Here is a 22,190-nt window from a genome sequence, read left to right as displayed (position 1 = left end):
AGCAAAATGGGAGCGGAGGATTCAGCCTCTCTTCTCGCCCGCTCAGCATCCAAGTTCCTCATCTGTATGCTCCGGCTCAAACAGGTATGGCTCTGGGTCTGTGTCCGCTACAAGAAACTCTTCAAAATCGCGTTCAAAGTCGTCCATTGCAGCTACTATAGTCCGGAGATATTGCTAGGCTAAATAAACAGCTGAGCTCTGTTTACAGGCTACGCTGTCAGTCAGTGTGCGGGCTGGAGATTGGTGGAGCAGAGAGGGGAGGGGGTGCCCGCTAGGTATTGTAAATGAGTATGTGTGTATGGAGTGTGTGTGTTACGCTAGAAGAGTCAGAGTTTGGGACGGAGTCTTTTACCCCATGGAGTGTTACTGGAGTTTTTGGAGTGCTTAAATAAACTGGCTTTTTTCCCGAACGCTACTCTGGTCTCCTGCTCGTGAGTGATTCATTATAATATCGTAACATGGTTTAGATTTCTAAATAAACATTCACCTCGTCGCTAGATAGACCTACTCCTGAAAAACTCATGTCTGCGCAAGGTTTTTTGTCCCTACGAGGCCAACGTCATTTACCCGACGGGAGGGGTGAGCGAGTGAGCCCTGCAATCTAGAATTTGACCACTGATGTCACTGTTTTCAACGGTTTTCAACCCATTTTACACACTGGCCCTTTAAGTGTCGCTGAGTGTTGTTTTTGTTTTAGCTCTTTCAAAAAAGCTCAGAAAGATGCTTTGAAAACAAAAATCAAGAAAAATGTGAAAAAACAAAAACAAAACAGTAGTAGGATGACGGTTTCACCAAGAAACACCTGATAAAAATCACTCCTCTGAAATAAATGAGACAGCCGCTCATAGGAAGCATAGATCTATATGCCACTGACTCCACAGTTAATACAGACAGTAACACCTCTGAGGCTCCAAACAGCTCTCCATGCATCCCAGGAGAGATGAACAGAAGTGATTAATACTCGTTTACTGAGTGAGGAAGGCTGTTAACTTATTCCCTTCCTCTCATACCACTCAATATCAATTAGAGAAGCTCTCTGCTCCTGTCAGTGTTTAGGAGGTGGTCCTCTGGAGAGCTGATATACAGTGTAATGATCCCTCCTGCTTTCAGTGGGCAGGAGGCAGGATGTGAGGAGGCTGACTCCAACAGGTTGCAATAACATTTACATTTCCTTATATTTATCAACATATAGTGTTCAAGGAATGTGTGTGGTGTTTGCATTTATTTGTTTCAGTGTTGTTTTTGGTTAATTTTTCATGTGTGACTTATTTTTCAGTGCACAGAAGATTTCTGTGCCACCACATGATTGTGACAAATATGATGTATTTGAAATATACTGTAAAAGCCCAATAAACTACACCTACTCCCAAATACTGGCTTTCCATTTAGGGAGTGCAATAACAGACCGGTAACATTAATAACAGCGCCAATGTCAACAACCACATCTCAATGCAGTGTTACATGGTTTTGTTTAAATTCACAAATGTCACTGGCAAATAATGCTCCATCAAAAAGGTTAATGTGCTTCAGTGAGTAATGATGCATGTTATATGCAGCTGCATTCGTCTGTTACTACGCGGTGCTGAAAAAGATAGACATAAAGGTTAACAAGCTCTTGAAATTTTGACCGGAAATGAATGATGACTGGCTGGAGTGGATGGAGTCTTTCAGTATATCTGATCCAAATGTACAGAAGGAAGAAGGGGGGCTTGTTTAAGGTAAAAAGGGGTGTTATGTTTCTCTTTATTTATCTGTTTTTTCTGTTATTTCTCTGCCTTTACTACAGAAAGGAGAAACAGGAGAGGAAGCAGGGAGGGGAGGAAATGAAACAAAGGTCCCCGGACTTGAACCATGGCGTTTCAGCTCATGGTCGGCATCCTAACCCCCTAAAGTCACATGTATGCCCCATAAGTTGCTATTCAGAGAGGAGAATTATGACATTATGAGTTACATAACAAAGTGCTCAATGCTCCTACTGGTGGGTGACATAATGGGAGTTTGGCCGCTCTGACACAGTAAACAATATGGTGGCCAACTGGTGACAAACAGTCTCATATTACAGTTGTACAATAAGCTAAAATATGTTTGTGAAAACATTTTAGGCGCCCACTTCCTGTTCACAAATGCTTGTAGTTCAGCCAAATAGTGCGCTAAAATATGTTTCTGAAATTTAAGCTGGGAGGTGAGCGCAGGTAGATCTGAATGCTGGTAAGCTGGATGGACGTTTACCACGTTTCATTTACACATACTGCCAACACTGTTAAGATACAAAGCTAGTTGAAAACCTGCAAAGTATCCTTTAAACAAAGACTTCACATGTGGTTGTCATGTTGTCATAATCTGGTTGTACTGTTTTGTGTACGTGTTTTTTTTTTTTTTAATAACTTCTAAATTCAGTTAAACTTAACCTAAAAGTAAGAACACAACAGAATGCCTCTCTCGGCCTTTTGGGAACAAATGTCACTTGAACACTATGACACTTGTCACTTTGCCCTGAAGAGTAGCACGCTCCTTGTAACTATGAGTTTTGTTTCAAATATGCCAGAACATGTTAGAGGCATTATTCTGTGTGCAGTCGGTAAACAACTGTCTCGGATATATGAAGTAACACCCTCAGGTCAACTCATTTCCCATCGGGTGTTGAAAATGGCAAAATAGTTGAATGCATCAATCTCTAGTTTTTCTCAGAAATATATTTGTACAGCTTAAGACGTCTCAGTGACCAAACAAAATGCGTACAGATGGCCTGAGCCCACACTCTGCCCTCTGCACCCCTTTCCATTTTAATTTAGGAACAATCAAGTGTCACGGCAGGGGGAAAAAAAGGGACTGGAGTTCTGGGTTGTAGGTGTCACACTGACTGAGGCTAATGGCTACTCCATTGAAAATCACAGCATGTTTGAGGCAGCACAGCAGCAGGCAGCCACACCATCACTCATGTTTGGTGTAAAAAACAGGGCTCGCTGGACAAGAAGGTGACTACAGTTGAGTAGCAACGATTGTGACAAGGCCAGAGCTGAGGGCACGAGGCAGGGCCCCAGCACACCAGCCAGCTGCTAACCCCGACATCCAGCACACCATGTCCCCTCACAGGGCAGCACAGGTGACTGCAGGTGTATCCAGGAAGTGGTGAGTAATGGTCAGGAGGGGAGGTGGGGTCACATGTCTGTAGGGTGTTCCAAATAAAACAGATCCTGAGACTCAGGCACAGAAAATAACTAACTGAGTTGAGTAGATAAATGAGCTATATTAAGTGATACTCAACGCAGATTTAGCAGTTTCCTCATTTAGAGAACGCTGGCTGTGATCAACTTAAAATCACGAGTCATCTGACAGCCATCGGGAAACTAAAAATCTTTCACAACCACCTCTCAAGCCTGCAGAGGATAAGGCAGATCTAAAGTGGAGTATTACATTGTTTGAAGCTGCAATAAAACACCTGTAAACACACCTCTGACTGCCAAACATTTGATTTAAAGGCACAGTTTGTGATCCACATGTAAACAGGAGAGCACTGTGGGATACTGTAGCCACTTGCTCCTGTGTGTTACAGTGCTTTTTAGAGCAGAACGCTGCTTTACATCAAACCAAACACCTTGTAGCTGTCAAAGACCAACACACATACAGTACAGGCCAAAAGTTTGGACACACCTTCTCATTCAATGCGTTTTCTTTATTTTCATGACTATTTACATTGTAGATTCTCACTGAAGGCATCAAAACTATGAATGAACACATGTGGAGTTATGTACTTAACAAAAAAAGGTGAAATAACTGAAAACATGTTTTATATTCTAGTTTCTTCAAAATAGCCACCCTTTGCTCTGATTACTGCTTTGCACACTCTTGGCATTCTCTCCATGAGCTTCAAGAGGTAGTCACCTGAAATGGTTTCCACTTCACAGGTGTGCCTTATCAGGGTTAATTAGTGGAATTTCTTGTTTTATCAATGGGGTTGGGACCATCAGTTGTGTTGTGCAGAAGTCAGGTTAATACACAGCCGACAGCCCTATTGGACAACTGTTAAAATTCATATTATGGCAAGAACCAATCAGCTAACTAAAGAAAAACCAGTGGCCATCATTACTTTAAGAAATGAAGGTCAGTCAGTCCGGAAAATTGCAAAAACTTTAAATGTGTCCCCAAGTGGAGTCGCAAAAACCATCAAGCGCTACAAGGAAACTGGCACACATGAGGACCGACCCAGGAAAGGAAGACCAAGAGTCACCTCTGCTTCTGAGGATAAGTTCATCCGAGTCACCAGCCTCAGAAATCGCAAGTTAACAGCAGCTCAGATCAGAGACCAGATGAATGCCACACAGAGTTCTAGCAGCAGACCCATCTCTAGAACAACTGTTAAGAGGAGACTGTGCGAATCAGGCCTTCATGGTCAAATAGCTGCTAGGAAACCACTGCTAAGGAGAGGCAACAAGCAGAAGAGATTTGTTTGGGCCAAGAAACACAAGGAATGGACATTAGACCAGTGGAAATCTGTGCTTTGGTCTGATGAGTCCAAATTTGAGATCTTTGGTTCCAACCGTCGTGTCTTTGTGAGACGCAGAAAAGGTGAACGGATGGATTCCACATGCCTGGTTCCCACTGTGAAGCATGGAGGAGGAGGTGTGATGGTGTGGGGGTGTTTTGCTGGTGACACTGTTGGGGATTTATTCAAAATTGAAGGCACACTGAACCAGCATGGCTACCACAGCATCCTGCAGCGACATGCCATCCCATCCGGTTTGCGTTTAGTTGGACGATCATTTATTTTTCAACAGGACAATGACCCCAAACACACCTCCAGGCTGTGTAAGGGCTATCTGACCAAGAAGGAGAGTGATGGAGTGCTGCGGCAGATGACCTGGCCTCCACAGTCACCGGACCTGAACCCAATCGAGATGGTTTGGGGTGAGCTGGACTGCAGAGTGAAGGCAAAGGGGCCAACAAGTGCTAAACACCTCTGGGAACTCCTTCAAGACTGTTGGAAAACCATTTCAGGTGACTACCTCTTGAAGCTCATGGAGAGAATGCCAAGAGTGTGCAAAGCAGTAATCAGAGCAAAGGGTGGCTATTTTGAAGAAACTAGAATATAAAACATGTTTTCAGTTATTTCACCTTTTTTTGTTAAGTACATAACTCCACATGTGTTCATTCATAGTTTTGATGCCTTCAGTGAGAATCTACAATGTAAATAGTCATGAAAATAAAGAAAACGCATTGAATGAGAAGGTGTGTCCAAACTTTTGGCCTGTACTGTATATATGTATCTGAAAAGAGAGAGTGTCTCAACAGCATCAATGTAGACCTAGTCCTGTATTCACTGTATGGTTCACTCAGTACAACCACAAAAGGAAAGTTTGTATGATGCATTTCTTTTTAACTTCTTTTGGGATCACTGGTGATACTAAATATGTCATGCCTCAAGGGTGAGTATGTTACTGAGGGAATCATGGGCTTCATTTATCTATATCATAACTGAAATTAACGTTGATTTTATTTTTGATTTTAAAATCAAAATCGTATTTTATCGGCTGCTGGACCTCTTAGTGTCCTCTTCCACACGTTATTGCTCAAAAATATGGAGGAAGTACAAAGCTTTGACTGGAGCCATTTTGAATCATTAGCCAGGGTTGTAAAGAGCCCTGCAAAAGCGACAAAACCAGTCAAATGAATAACACGCTAAGGGAGGGTGCAGACAAGGGAAGAAGAGTGAAAGGTACAGCTAAATAACCCCTGTGTTACTCAGCCAGCCAGCCAGTGGACAGCATGTGGATGCTGCTGTGTTTGTGTGTTGTTTATGTGAGCTAGCAAGCCGCTGTGTGGGGGTGGCGGGAGTGCCATGATTCAGTGGTGTTGTGATTTTAACAGCGGGGCCCAGGACGGGCGGTTTATTTTCGCCCGTCGCCCTGTGAGTGACGGTCCAATCAAGCTTGGGACGGGCTGTCAAGCCTGTCAGGCTGAGGAATGAGAGGAGATGGGAATCAAAGACACAGAGCAGGACCGAACCATGATGGACAGACCTGAGCACAGCAGCCACGCAGGCGAGGGCAGGAGGGAGGGAGAGAGGTAGGGATGAAAGAAACGGGGGGGAGACACAGAGAAAATGGAAATATGTGTTGGCGGAGAAAGGAGGAGGCAGAAAGTGAGGGCTGGAAGAAACCAAACTGAATTGGAAAAAGGGGAGAACGGTAAAAGGCAAAGAAAAATCCCACATTTGAAGAATCAGGGTTTGTGAGTAAATATTGTGTTATTAGTTTATTCTTACCAATCCATCGCATAAGTGAGGTGAGAATCTGAAGATATTTGGTCTTCTGGGCGTTGAAGAAGGTAAAAGGCCCCAACAGAACAGTGAAGACGCTCTGCAGGAAGGGACAGAGAGGAAGAGTTGATTACTATCACTGTTCTATAAGACAAAAAACATCTTAACATCTGGCTTTAATTATCACAGAAAGGGATGATGGAAATGAACCAAACTCATGGTCATGTAAGCAGGCTTTCAGTCAGGACCTTCCTTTACTATCCAATAATAAGAGCGGTAACACTGAGAAACCGAGGCAATAACAGTAAAATGTCACCCTCCGCAAATGATGCTGTAAATGTCAGGGCTTGTCAATTTGATTTACAGGCGATGAACATTATGAACATCTGTACAACCTTACCTTTGAGATACTTCTAGTTTTTAATCAAAGGTTTCTTAGACTGTGTAAGACATGCATTAAATCAAGGTTATGGTAATTCTCTGGGCCATATGCTGGTGTGTTATATGACTATTATTAGAGCTGAAACAGTTTATTAATCAGTTTGTGTAATGACAGAAAATTACTTTAATAATAAATCAATTGTGTTAGTTGTTTTTTGTTAAAAAATGTCAAACATTTGTTGGTTTTAGCTTGTTAAATGTGATAATTTGCTCCTTTCCTCTGTGTTACATCAATATAAACTGAGTATCTTTGGATTCTGGACTGTTGGTCGCACAATTTAAGTTATTTGAGTGCTGTGCCGTGGGCTCCAGGAAATTGGGATAGTTACTATTTCTTCTTCTTTTTTTCAATAAATTGGATAGACACCTCCCCTTGCCTTCAACACTGTGGTTTTATCCCACTTTGGTGTGTTTGTTTGACCCATGTTCATTTTATCCTGCAGCTCTGTTTTCACTGCCCTGACATGTCGTTTTGAAGCGCCAGTGGAGACGCATCTGCTGTCAAAATCCCATCAGCCCTCTGAAAGATAGGTGAACAGATAAACAGGTGGACCAATCCATAGTCCACCAAAAATGTTCAAATCCTCTCAGGCCACAGCTCTGATTGCCTATCAGATACTTTTCTTTATCAAGAGCTGCAATCAGAGGCAGTGGCTCAGCTACTGTAGCTGCAATTCCATCAGCTCCCCTCCTCCTCCTCCTCCTCCTCCTGATGCTCTCAGGCCGGACTGCACACTTTGAGTGGCATGTGATCTCAGGGGTAGTCACTTGTGTACCATTTCATCTGAGGAGCAGACTGCAGGGTTTCAAACAGGGACCAGTCTAGACACACACACTTACATCATACACAGCTCTGTGAGGACAGAATAGGACTGCAGTTCAGTGTTGGAATCAGAATCAGGTTTACTGCTCAATGGGTTTCACATACAAGGAATTTGCCTCAGTATTTTGGGTCATAACGGTCAAGGCAAATATAGAAAAAGAGATAATTTTATTAATTTATTATTTAAGTATAAAATAGAAATGTACAATAAAAACACAAAAAATATATTCATTAATTCATTTTTCTTGACCGCTTATCCTGTTGGGGTCGCGGGGGGCTGGAGCCTATCCCAGCTGACATTGGGCGAGAGGCGGGGTACACCCTGGACAGGTCGCCAGACTATCACAGGGCTGACACATAGAGAGAGACAACAATTCACACTCACATTCACACCTACGGCCAATTTAGAATTATCAGTTAACTTAACATGCATGTCTTTGGACTGTGGGAGGAAGACAGAATACCCAGAGAAAACCCACACTGACATGGGGAGAACATATAAACTCCACATTGTGTAAAGTATATCTGTTTAAAAATGCAGAGAGCTGTGCAGTGTTTATGATAACAAGGATGGATTGTGCAACATACTGACTAAGGAGTTTGCAAATGTTCACAATAAATATTTTGAGAGTATGTGATTATGAGAATATGTGCAATAAGGATTCGTGATCTTGCAAGACATTAAGTTAGAGACATGTAAAACATATAGAAAAAAAGGTTGGACATAAAGACAGCTACTCAACACTAAAAGCATATCTTAGACTTTGGGGTTTCCAAAGTGACTCTCTTAGTGCCGGGAAAAATCTTTTAACACTGCAAAAAATAATTTCAGCAATTATGAAGAACAAGCATAAAATCTGTAATAAAAAGAAAGCTAGAAACTTGGCACTCTGAGAAGCCTTTGCAGCACTTTCAATCATCCGTCCAACCCTGAATGTCAGGGTCACAGGAAGAGATATCACTAAAAGACATGGTCCAAAAAATAGACCTTTAATTCCACTGAGGCTAAATTCACAAGATGTCATTCTCTTCTACTGTTTTTTTCTAGGGTCAGGCTTAGGTGGACATGGTACATGTGCCTGCTAGCACCATCACCGTGGTGTACTGATGATATATTCTGTAGCTGGAAACCGTCCCTTAGTAAATACACAGTAAGGCACAATCTGATTTAATATTTTTACCCCTACATCTTGTCTTCCAGTGCCCCTTTGCCTCTCGGAACAGAGTTACAAGGTGTAGTGGTTGATATCTTCCCCTAAGAACTGGGACAACCCTTCAAGACCCTGATACATAATCAGTAGTCATCCATGCTGGCATGATTTTGCAAATATGTCATCCTCTGCTGTGGTGATTTCACTTGCGTGGGCTATAGGCATCCTTTTGCGGTTGTTAGGACACTCGCGATTTGTTCACGACTTATGTTTCAGCCTATCAATCTATCAAACAAGTCATCAAATAAAAAAAGAACACTAGTTCATTACCAGGCCAATTATCAATGCTCTGTAGGTCAATGTTTGCAAACTATGCTCCTACCCTCCCAGTCTGTACTGATTTTAGAGGAGCGGTAACTAGTGCAGCAACTTCACTACTGGACTTAAGTCCAATTTTGGGCATTGTATGCCATCAAAGGGGGGGAATGCAACTTCAAAATATTTCAAAATATGGGAATCTCATGCTCAAATCAGCAACAAACATGTAACATTAGCTAGCTAGCTAGCTAACTAGCTAACTACTGAGACATCGGCATACTAGCTATTTCTTTTGTTTCGCTTGTTATAAGAAACAGTGAGTGTATTAACACTCAATTTGAAGTGTGCCTCTGAAAAACTTCTGTCTGGAGGGCCATGTAGCCCTAAAGGCCAATTTCCACCAGATGCGTGTTGGCTGCGTCTCCGCTCCGGCACGGCAGTGGAGCCGATAGGATTCAATTCTAGTCAATGTGTGTGTTTCCACCGGCTGCGGCTGTGCTGCGTTCCGGCTCCGTCTCAGCTCCGGCACTCCGAAGCCCTCCGCAACAGATACGCAGGACTTCTATTTTTGCCGGACGCCGGAGCACAAAGCAGCAATTCAGCACAGAGCAGATTGTGCAGGGCAGGAAGTCGTGCACAGAAACACAATAAAACATCCGGTTAATTTTCAAAATAAAATACACAGTGTTCACGGCGGATCATATTTCCCTGCACTACACCTTAAAAGCTACATAATGGGCAGAGGCAGGCCTAAAGTCAACAGGTCAGAGGTTTTCAGACGTCATTTCACCCCGCTGACCATGGACGAGGAGATATTAATCATGGCAGTGCACCGAGATGTCTTCCGGCGGAGCTGTACCGCTCCGCGCAGCAAACGCAGCCGGTGGGTATTGACGGACGGCGGAGCTCGCAGCGGATAACCAGCGCTGCCGTTCCGCAACGGACACGCATCCAGTGGAAATCCAGCGTAACACTCTGCCCTCTATCCCAGCAAGAATCAGGACACCCTACCACTAGATGTGAACATGCAATATGGAAGAGTAAGGGCTAAGTGTTGGGGGCAAGGGGTGTTTTGGGATTGGGCCTAAGTCAGGAGTCGAAGGGGTTGCTAAACCAAACCATCCAGGAATTCCAAAGCCTTGACTGAGAATGGTCAGAGAAAGATATATTCCCATATAAAATGTTCCATTCAAGTTCCCTCTCACACTTACTGGAATATGATATTATTCTACTGATATTTTAAGCACACAAACTTTGACTTAACATTAAAATAAGTTGATTCTAAGCCAAGATCCAGGAAGTAGAAATCATGGGAGCAATTTTGAACTAAGTTATGGTGTAAATTAGTAAGACAGTGGTGAAGCAAAATGGTGATTTAAAAGTATCTCAAGGTGTCCAACAGCACCCTGCAGAGTGTTTCCTATGTTTGTACTAATGAATGAGGGAACAAGGGAGCGATTTCCGACACAGCTAGAGTCAGCTATTATTTCCAGATGTACAGATGGACAGCTGGAGTATCTGTAGGTGTGAGAGGGGGGAAAAATCATAGCATTTAATTCTGCTGAATAATGATGATGCCTTTGTGTCTATATATTAAAGTATTACCAGCTGTCTTCCTGGCAAAGTGCAGCCTAAGCTAGAGCCAAGCCAAAGCATAAATCTGCAGCACCTATTGGAGGTAATGAGTGAACCATTATGAAGAAAGATGAGTCTGAAGAAAAAGTGAAATTAATGGCAGCTGGCTGACAGACAGCAGTGTTTTAGCCCTGAACGTTTCAACACGGTCTGTTCAACCTTGGTTTCTGACTAAAGATCACTTTGTAAACTAAAGCATGCCAATCGGAGACTAAATCAAGATATATTTTTGACTTATCAGGGGTACATTAATAGGCAGAAAGTTGACCAAATGTTTAGCATACTGAGCTCAGTATTATATACAGTAAGAGACTATGATTGTTTTTAGCATTATATCGTGACTTTTTGGCAAAAGAGCACACATAATCCTTCCTTTATTTGTTTCTTTGGAGCAAATGTTATAGAAATAGGATAGGATGTCCTTTGAAATTTTTCTTTACTTGTGCCAATAAATATAGCCAAATTTTCGCATGATACAAAATAATAATTTTTCCAATGCCTGAGTTTGAAGGCAGTGAACCTGTTTTTCTACAAAACCCCAATTTCAATTTAAGGAAATGTGCCAAACTTCCGGTGCATAGGTGTTAAGCTCCAAAAAAGTCACAAAATCAAAGGGCTTTTAAAACTGTAGAGCATACGGCATCCTCTATCCTTATTGTGTTCACACAAAACATGAGGTGGACTTTAAATTTTATGTACACGTACAACACGTACAAGACATGTCAGTACAAGCTTAAAATGTTCTAACTCATGGCATCATGGATCAGATTCTCCAGGACGACCTATAGCACACTGTGGGTCTCCTCATAGATCAGACCAGAGACAGGCTTCACCATGGCGAGCTAGACAGCAGATAGCAGGCTTAGTGATTCCCTGGATATTATCACAAGAGGACTTTACAGTGACAACTGTTGTCTTTTCCGTCCTTTGCCTCTGCCACTCATCTTAAAAAATTTGATTTCTTATGAGTTCTAAAGAAGCTGAACTTCCAAACAAACACAGGCACACTTCCACACATGCCAAGTGTCTCCGTTGCAAGGTGGTTTAAAGCTAACCTTTGTACAGTTGGTAAACTGACTGCATGGGTGAATCAACGCAGACTGCACAAACAACATTTGTGTTAATGATGTGATGCAATAAATTCGCTTCTGCCTCTGTCTTTACACATATTTAGCACCTTGGTTTGGATAAGGATAAATTTCATTGGTCAGTAAGTCCTGATAGTCTATTTCTAAAGCTTTTAACATATACATATTTTAACATGGTACATATCAGCTCAGAGAGACAGATCTTAGTGCTCGTTCAAAATCCAGCATAGTGAGCAGAGATAGTAATATCCCTCAGGGTTAATGGCTGCTGATTTTCTCAACAGCTTCAGGACCAGTCATGAATCAAGTGCACTTCCAACAGCTTGCAACCTCCCATAAAACCACATACCAAACAACGGCCTGAGGACATCAGACTGCTCAACTGAATCTCAACAGGAGCAACACAACGCCACTCTGAAAATAAATAACTGCAACACCTCCTTCTTTATACAAAGAGCTGCATTTGCACCAGTCAGATCACCAGCAACAGACAACAATGTGACTTCTGGGGATGTGCTTTGTATTTCTGGCCCCATTTTGACTTTTGGTAGCATATTCCTATTAAATTGGTAGATAACCAACCAAACATTTCAGACCAACTGTCCAGCTGTTTTTAACATCACCGGGAAATGTCTCTCAAAATCGAAGAGCAACGCAGGAGAAAAATCAATCACAGGAAAGGTAAGGGAAAGAGATTTATCTCTCTAGAACAGCTTCAATAGATCAGTCTGCCCCCAGCCACAAGTCAAGTTATGTGTTGAGAAACGGTAACCCCAACAGCAGTGGATTCAACAGGTTTTAAACTAAAAGGAAATGACTACATTTTATCAAAAGGTAACTCTGAAAATCCTGAAAATGATATCTCATACATATCCACAATTGGTTTTTGTGCATTCTGTCTGTTAAATCTTATCTTGACAATATCCCTATGAACACCATTTTATGCTGATTTCTAAAACCTTGGTAGTCTTGAGGAAATGGCTGGCACTAATGCTAGGTGTGAATGACTTGAAGTTAATGAGCTAAAACATGCGAAACCATCAAGATAGTCCATTAACTACACAATGAGGACAAAAACTAAATATTGGAGGAAGCATGTACCTCCACAACAGAGACAGTTAAGGCATGGTCCTCTGAGAAAACGCCTCTTGAGTTTAATAAAAATAAGCTCATAACAGCACCAGAGCCACACAGCAAAGGGAAGAAGGCACAGAAAATGACAGGGTTTTAGAGAGGGAGCATGGGAATGGAAAAAAAGTAGAGGAAGTGTGAGTGGGCGAGTGTAAAGGCATCAGATGCCATGTGTTGTAGGGTGACTCAGACCCAGAGAGTTGGCATGACCATAGCAGAGCAGAGAGAGAGGCTGGTAGGGTCACCAGAGGCATGACCAGCAGGAGATCACACTTCACCATTCCACTTTAAAAAAATAAAGCATTGCTATTGTGCACTTTCAGTATGATTGCGTTCTGAGGAAGAAGCAGGAAGCATACAAGAGGTGGGTCCAGTCTAGATAAGCCTGCAGACTGCCACATGAGCTTCATGATGCATACTATAAATTCTTAAACAGTGGCCTCTATTTGAAAAAGTCTAATATAAGACAAAGACTCTTAATTCCAAGCTTCTCTGATGGTCAATAAAACTCACGGACATTTCAAATTAAAAAGCAACTCCAGGGGCACAATTCCTTCCTTCGTTTGCAGTATTTTAATGTGAAATATTGCTAAAGTGTAGAGTTTTGGTCTTGGTTGTTATTTGAAAACCAGCTTTTATCTGTGACACTGTGACACAAAGTGGTGTGCTTAAATAATGTGGTCCTCCTTAATATCTACCTTCAAAATCAGACACTTGTATAACCACCCACTATCAGCCAATAAGAATACACGTGTCAGGTCGTCCCCTTCTCTGTTCTTTTCTGGCTTCCATAATAGATGAAAAAAGGGGTCATTGTTGATGGCGCTCTATGAACCACAGTCTTGTATTAATTTGGCAAAACATCCTGTGTGGTGAGCCTGGGCTGTAGATACTATCTCTACTCTCAGCGAGGAACATTAACACATAGTTCTCTTCGTCTTAACAAAAAGTGGAGGACCACAATACACCCATTTTATTTGTCCCTCACTGTGTGGTTCTGTTGAAGTGCATTAAGGTGTCACATAATGTTAATGCTGAGAGTTTATATGATCGCTGTTATACATGCTGCTGAGATATAAAGGCATTTTGTTTTGCACCTCAGAATTCCTGATATTTCAAACAGTAGTAATTACGCATCACACAGTACAGGCTTAGAACCAGTATCCCTGGTCCACCTCAGCTAGGAAATGTGCAGCAGTGTCAGGCAGAGAAATAAAACTGCCAGACAACGGGAGAACAAGAGATATATACAACTAGAATTTCATAACATGGACAGATTGAATGACACTTGGTTCCAATGCATTTATTCATTTAATACTTTGTTCAGGCTGTTCTAGCAATTTCATCTCAGTCTTGCTCGCAAGGCCAACACACAGATTTTTGTCTGCTTTTTTGCTTCGTCTCAACAGAAACTGCTTACGTTTCATGCTCACTTTAATAAATGTCTCAATAAACAAAAACAAATTCTGTCAGGAGAAAAGTGGCATGAATCAATTTTGGCTGGATCCTTCCCCTCCATTCCCTTCTCTTCGGCAAGCTGATGGCTTTTTGCTCCTCCAGAGCAGCACACTCATCAACTATAAGCATTTGACTTTTGACAACAAAGACATTCTTAAAAATCAGCCGTTTCTCCTCCTCAGTATGAGACAACACTTTCAGCCATAGCCACCTGGCCGGCTGCAATCACACACTTCAGTGAAACACAATAAACGGTAAGTCTGAGATGAGAAACTGCAAAGGTGACCACAGCAATGATGGTTACAAACACTGAGATTTGTCCTGCTACCTCTCTCTAGAGGACACAGACTGAAGGTGTGACTGCAAATACTGAGGAAAAAAGAAATAAACTGTCTAATATGTGAGGTCATAGCCATTCAGTCTTGCAGAATGCATGAGAGGTTTATCATGCTTACAATAAATCCTACTGTAATAATGATGGACAACTTATTAAGCAGTCCAGATTTACATTTTGTGGTGATTTTAACATCATTTTTGGGACCTCTATTTAAACTCTTGTATAATAATGTACCATTGAAACGTACAAATAGACAAAAGAAACATTTGATGGTCATACTGGAATTCCTGAAGTCAGATTGTGGCATAATTATCACAGGAGACATGTAATAAAACTATTATCAAACTTAAAACTAGAATTTCCGCCTCACAGTTGTCTGTCAGCCCAGTAACAGTTTAAGTTCACATCCATGTCTGTCCAGATTCATATGTAGCCATGACAGTTGGCAAATCTTCAAACATGGGTGTTGCTGCAAAGAAGCTACAAATTCTAAAACAGGGATACTTTAGACATATGCTCAACCTGACAGCAAAGAAGATCTATACAATCAGCACAGTTTCAAGGTGGAAACCAAAGATTAGTGTCAACGATTCAGTATCTGACCAAATGTCTCGCCTTCTGTTATGAAGTTATGAAGCAGAAAAATGGCAAAAAAGTGCTTTTGCTGATGCCACAGGAAGGACCTTTGACATTTTGGATAGAATACGTCATCACTTCATCATTTTATCCTGATAGACATTTGTGTGAAATTTGGTTATGATTAGCATCTGATTTCTTGAGTTATGAGAAACCAACAGAACATTAACACTCTCAGATAAACTGACTTACTTAATGTGGGCAGAATTAACAGAAATTGATGCGTTACAGCAACACAGCCATCATTAGCATCACTGTGCATCTCTATACATTTTTCAAGATGTTTTGGAGTTGTGCACACTGCTTGTTTTCATTTCTTGAGTTATGGACAAAAACATGTTTTGCGAGGTCACAGTGACCTTTGTCCACCAAATTCTAATCGGTTCACCCTTGAGTCTGAGTTGACGTTTGTGCCATATTTGAGAAAAGTCCCTCAAGGCATTTATGTGTAATCGCAGTCACGAGAATGTGACAGATGTGAAGTCACAGTGACCTTGGCTTTGACCATCAAAATCTAATTAGTTCATCATTGAGTTTAAGTAGATGTTTGAGCCAAATTTAAAGAATTTCCTTCAAGACCTTTAAGATATTTTGCCCTCACAAGAATAAGAAGGTCACAGGGACCTTGACCCTTGACTGCCAAATTATTATCAGTTCATTGCTCAGTCCAAGTGGACAATTATGCAAATTCGAGGTAATTCCCAAAAGGCTGTCTCGAGATATTGTGTCTATGAGAATGAGACAGACGTGAGGTCACAGTGACCTTGACCTTTTACCACCAAAACCTAATCAGTTCATCCTTGAGTCCAAGTGGCTATCTGTGCAAAATTGGTAGAAATCACTTCAAGGCATTCCTGAAATATCACGTTCATTAGAATGGGATGGGCGACCTGAAAACATAAAGCCTCTGACCACGGCTGTTGCTGACGTGGCAGCACAATAAAAAAGAAGCAGAAGAAGAAATCCCTGTAATTACAAAGTACATAATGTGATTTAGCTCTAAAAATGCCAAGCAACCACCAGACTGAAAGATTAGCTGGACATTATTACACAAAGTCTTTCCACTGATGTTTGAATAAATAAACGTGAAAGGTGGACCCGTTTATCTTGTCTGTGTTAGTTAATGGGCAGCTCAGGTAAAAAATCTTTTTAGCTGTTAACTCCAGACAGTGAGACAGAAACAGAGATCTCAACTGAAATAACTGCCATCTCCTGGGACCTACTTTTTACAGACCTATCACAACATGTGTTTCATTGTCATTCAAATGGACCTTTGATTCTTTGTAGTGACACCATCATTATTTTGGCTCCCAACAAACAACACCTTTGTTGCCAATTGCCCTACTAAGGTCCAATTACAGACCATGACCTAAATCATGACAAGACTCAGAGGACAGAATCTTTTTATCATTATGTCAGAGCCAGAGGGCCAAACAACTTGCTGCCTCCTGTTGTCTAAATCTAATTCAGTATTTTCCATCTCTCCACATGGCAGCAAACATCTCCAAGCAGCCAGGGTTACTTCACATGGTTATATTTGCACAGAACTCAGTTTAGAGCCTCCTGCTGAGTGTGGATGACAGATCAGATGTTGAACTCGACAGCCCTCAGGTGTGAATTTGGAGCATGGGGAATGAGAGCACAATTTTTAAAAACAAATTTTTAAAATGGTAACAAAACAGGGGCGTCCAGGTGGACCACGGGTATACGATGCTGAACCATGTAATAACAGTGACTGTGGTTCCAGTATGGTTGGGGATCTTTATAGCATGTCATCCCCAAATCTCTCTCCCTATATATCCTGTCAGTCCTCTACTGTCTTCTACAAAAAAAGCACATTTTAAAAAGTACTTTTCTACAACTTTCCCAGTGCTGTCTGTGATGCTGCAAAGTTATAATTTGGGAATAAGAGATTAATGGGGCTTAGATATGGTGAGTGATCTCAATAATGGCGAAAACCTGACACCAACTTGCAACCCAGGCTGTAGCTGTCAATCAATAAAGACCAGTGTTTTGGATTTGCACGGATGAGAGAGTTCAGAGAGTATGGAAAGGCATTTAATTGGCATTAGATTGCGTCACTCAAAGCCCACAAGCCAATCCGCTGGTCTCATTAATCGCCACATATGTGAGCATTTCTCCTGAGCCACGTGTTGCGTCAGCTCTTCATCCATCACAGTTGGGTTTCATAAGTCAAACCCTGACTGTCCACCCCATTTAAGTAATTAATCAACATATTTTTCTGTTCTTTTCTGTAGGGTCGGCCAAATGCCGCCATGGCACAGATGTCCTCAGGCTCTTGGACATCATTGTAGCTGAATTTATACCCAAAAGAGCCATATGAGCGCTTTGTCCATGACTGCCAAGCTGTCAGGAATTGGAGAATCATGAAATCACTGCTCAGTTTAATAAATGATTCTGGCTGATTTTTTGTCTGACACAAAGAAGGTTAATGGTTAAAGTCCCTGAGGGAGAGCAGAGATCAGGCTAGGGAGAAAATCATAAGTGCCGTGGTGGTTCCATGTGGTAGTCCAGCCTGGACATTGATAATCCCCTCACAATCAAACAGAAAGAAGGATTATGATTCCCAATCCCTACGGTCCCGAGATCCCCAGCCATTTGTGTCTGATGTTAATCTTTATTCCAAACAGATTTCAAACTGGTAATGGTGGTATGTATGTCATCATCGCTTTTTCTTCATGATTAATGATCAGTGATTTTCTGTCATTGCCATTGTCACAGCTTTAAAAAGGAATATAAAACTTGAAATTAATCATTCTGTCTACTAAAGAAAGCAATAAAAAGTTAGATATGATTAAAGGGTAAAGTTAGTGTTGATATATTAGAGGTTCTCTCAAGAAAAAACTACCTGATGAAGATCACGTATCCAGCTGATGTTTATATCTTTAACCAGCAGCACAGCTTCAAGGTTTCTGTCCGACATCTCCGCCTGTTTGTGACTGATTGAGTCATTTTCAAAATTTCCCAACCAAACGTGTATTCTTTTCCCTAGATAACACTGCCCTGATTAATTAATGCAAGTGAACGTACTATGTGATAAATTGTTCATTGTTACCTGTTGAGCTAAATCAGACATCTCAGTATAATGAACAGATGACAATGACCTCAGTCATTAAATATTTGTGTCTTTTCTATGCAGCATCTCATCTCATTTCCCCTAAAATGTTACATCATACAAAAATGGGATTATTCAGCCTGGTCTTACTCCCAAGTCATCAAACCCGCCGCTTGGGCATTGTCCTAGGTGTCAATATAGTGCTGCCGGGGACATAGTTAAGCTTCTGTGTCACACATGGCTTTTCACCAACTCCACTGTAAAATCATCAGCATCATACTTACATTTTAAGAGCAACAAATGTCATTTAAAGAGCATGAAAGTCCAATTAGTATGGGGGGAGGGGTGGTGGAGGGGTCCAACAAACACAGGAGACTGGTATTTGAGACACACAAACAGCAACATCAGTTGTGGTGTTTGTTCCACTCAAAGCCAGGTGTTTTTTTTGCAATATACTGCTGCCTTTCCAGGTGCGTTTGTGCCAATCAAACCTGATGGTTTGTAGTGACATACCACTGCCTTTCCAGTTGTGTTTGTGCCACTCAAAGCCTGTTTTTTTTTTTTTTTTTTTGCAACATCCATGATCTTTTCCTAACCACAACCACCAAGATTTGTTTTGTTTCCTAAACTTAACTGCTGACCCCTTTGGTGTCAAGATACAGTACAGGGTGCTCCGACGTCATTGTAACCAGGCTTCTGTCCAAGCCACAAAATATGATGAGAAGGTATGAGATCACATTGAATTATTTCTCCTGTTGTCACAGGAGACAGTCCTCATTTTAGTTGAGGCAGCACGTCTCCACTAAAACACACTGGCGCTTTTGTTTTCAGTCGTTTAGCCTACTGTAAATGCATGATGTTTCAAATACAGAAAAAATGTGCATGACAAGGTTTTGTGATTCATTAAAACATTTTGCATGACATATTTTACCATTACCCGTTTAACGAAGCCATAAAACCTACATAAAACGCCGGATGTAATTAATTACAAGATGGATTTCACAAAACAGACATATGCAGTTTCAATTCAAACAACTCTACACCAACTGAAACACACATCTGGGCTGCTTCCTCACCAGCAGAACTGCTGAAAAACTGCAATAATTCAAGACCTCTACAACTGCATGCATCATTTAACTTTAATTAAGACCTTGAGTTGAGACCTTGAATGTGTAAAGTATAGAGTCAGGCAATGAGACACTTTTTTTTCAGCCTACAGTTTGACAGAAATTAAGATATTGCTCACAATCCCAGAGCACATCCACAATTTGCTTTTCTTCTCATTAAGATTGATTAAGATAAATCAGTAGAGAGAAATGAACCAAGTATTCAACACACATTTAGACGCGTCACAGCCCTACAATACTGTCTATATACAGTCCATATATTGTGTGTGTGTGTGTGTGTGTGTGTGTTCACAAGGAATCAAGACCTAAAAAAGACAGATTCTTGAGATTTTCATACAATATTTCATCTTAATGAAGCAAAACAAAATAAAATGCTCTGTGACTGCACGAGGCTCAGAAAAACACCACTTCAACTACATCATACACACACATTACGGAGCAATTCATTGTCTTGGTTCTGACATGTATGATAAAAGACTTTGGGGTTACCTGACCATGGTGGTATGGAATAGAGATGGCATAAAATAGGCCATAAAAGCCCAAGAGATACATACAAACCCTTATGATAGCAATAACAAGTCAACTGATTCATTGAACACACAGGCAGCAGGGAAGAGAGGGAAGTAAGACAAAGATGAACATGATTGTGAGGAGGGGGGTAATACAAAGGGGAGCAGGGACAGTGCCTGGGAGGCAACACAATGCAGTTAAAACCATATAGGAACTGTACGTTTGTCAGGATGAAAGAGAGTCTACCCTCAGCGTCATTAATCACCAGCAAAATCTCCATCAAGCAGACTCAATTAACTTTAATAAATAAATAAAAGAATGGATGAATGAAATGATTTGACTAGACATATTTTAAGAACCAATTAACAAAACCATACACGGTTCTATCTTATTCTATCAGGACAAAGTACGCTGTTGGTAAATAACCTTGTATTGGAATGGCAACATTAAGCAGCATCATAGGTTTTATGTCTGCTAAGTGACATTACACAGTCATTTATAACAAATACTGACAACATGAGTGCACTTTGGCAAAAAGCGTGGAGTCGAAATGATAAGTCAGTGAAGCGGTTCGTCAACAAACAAATTTGAAAACGAATCTGATAATTGAATAATTTCAGGGATTCATTTTTCAGGAAAAAAAATGTTGCTATTCTCTGCCTTCTGCTTTTCAAAAGTGTTTGTTTTATATCATTGTAAATGTAGTATCTTGAATTTTCACACTGCATTTCAAACGAGACAAGTGTTTCGAAGAAGGCACCTGCTTTTGTGCCTTGTTATGTTTTTGATTAAACGAGTAATCAATTAGTCAAAAAAGTACAAACAGCTTATTAGAGTAACAGAAACATGTGCATGAAAAAAACAATTTAAGTATAAAGTTTAAACGTGAATTAAGCCATTTAATGAAGTTAATTTGTAGATGCAGCTAGAGAAACTATCCACACATAATGTGTCTTCTACACAATAAACAGTGTGAATAATGCTGTGTGGACTATAAATTCAAATTACAGCAGATACAGAAAAAAAAATTGCCTGTGTCCAGACCTTGAAATCTGCCCACTCCACCCAGTTGACTGATTTGTCTAGCATCTGGACATTAAAAAGCGGATTCTTGGTTAAAATAACAAAGACCAATGAGCAGTGTGCTGGAACCAATGAGAAGCAATAACAACAATGGAGACCACTACAGACAAGATAGATGCTGCTATCGAGGCTGTTTTAAATTGACGTGGCTCCTTAATCAAAACTGTAGTTTTTTTAACTAAGATACCTGGGTGTCTCGTGATTGGTTGGGGAAAATCTAATCCCCCTCACGCACGGAAATCAGTAAAAGTGTTGGCAATGTCAGACTAAAGATGAAAACGGAGTGTAATGAGTTGAGAATTCTGTCTAATATCAGACAAGAAAAAGCTATGACACAGTGCTGGCATGTATGAACTCATTTTCTAGAACTTAGCCTTTTATGTGTGTTATGACAAGCCACTGTTCAGCAAAGTTAAAGTCAACAGTAAAAACAGAGGGCAGACAGATTTTCATAAAACATCTTTGCTCTACAAATTGGCTGTGTTTTTTTTAGTGTCTGTGGTGTTTTACAAATCAGCCTCCGTCTAGGTGCCATTTCAAGGTGTTGACAGCGCATCAAAATGATTGACAAGCGTTTGCCTGGCAAACTGGACTGCAAGTTTTGCTGACTCAGAACGTAGAACAAAACCATAGAAAAATCTCGAGCTGATAAGTAGATGACACTTGTCTGAATTAAAAAAACAACTCAATTATAAACATTATTAAGAAATGACAGATTCAGGGTCAGTGTTATGTTAATGTCTCTGCATATTTTTGTGTTTTATGAGATGAGACTGTATAGTTGAGGCCTTATCTGCAGCCAACAGAAGCTTCTCCATTCATCTCTTGTGTGACTGTCTTTGTCAGCTCTGGATGCTGCTCACAACCCTCTGGGTCTTTGGGTCACCAAGCTACATAAATATAACTTGCGCGCGCGCGCACACACACACACACACACACACACACACACACACACACACAAAGAAAGAAAAAAATACCCAGCACAAACACACATGTATAGATGAATAAATAATGCTGTCCCTCTCTGAATACACTATGCATCCTAAACACAACTGAAGCAGACTTCAGAAAACCAGTGAACCAGGCTGTGGATGGACTGTCAGGCCAACACGATTCAATT

General features: G+C 41.0%; 1 protein-coding gene across 1 annotated transcript in view; it reads right to left on the bottom strand.

The window, feature by feature from the left end:
- Positions 1 to 22,190, bottom strand: part of slc38a12 (solute carrier family 38 member 12) — an 84,845-nt gene that overhangs the window by 19,407 nt on the left and 43,248 nt on the right. The window contains exon 9 of the mRNA XM_033644190.2: positions 6,263 to 6,356. Within this exon, the coding sequence (XP_033500081.1) occupies positions 6,263 to 6,356 (94 nt within the window). The remainder of the gene's footprint in view (positions 1 to 6,262; positions 6,357 to 22,190) is intronic.

The sequence above is a fragment of the Epinephelus lanceolatus genome, chromosome 18 (assembly GCF_041903045.1).
Source record: "Epinephelus lanceolatus isolate andai-2023 chromosome 18, ASM4190304v1, whole genome shotgun sequence".
NCBI classification, from domain to species: domain Eukaryota; kingdom Metazoa; phylum Chordata; class Actinopteri; order Perciformes; family Serranidae; genus Epinephelus; species Epinephelus lanceolatus.
This window is presented reverse-complemented; position numbering and strand designations above follow the sequence as displayed.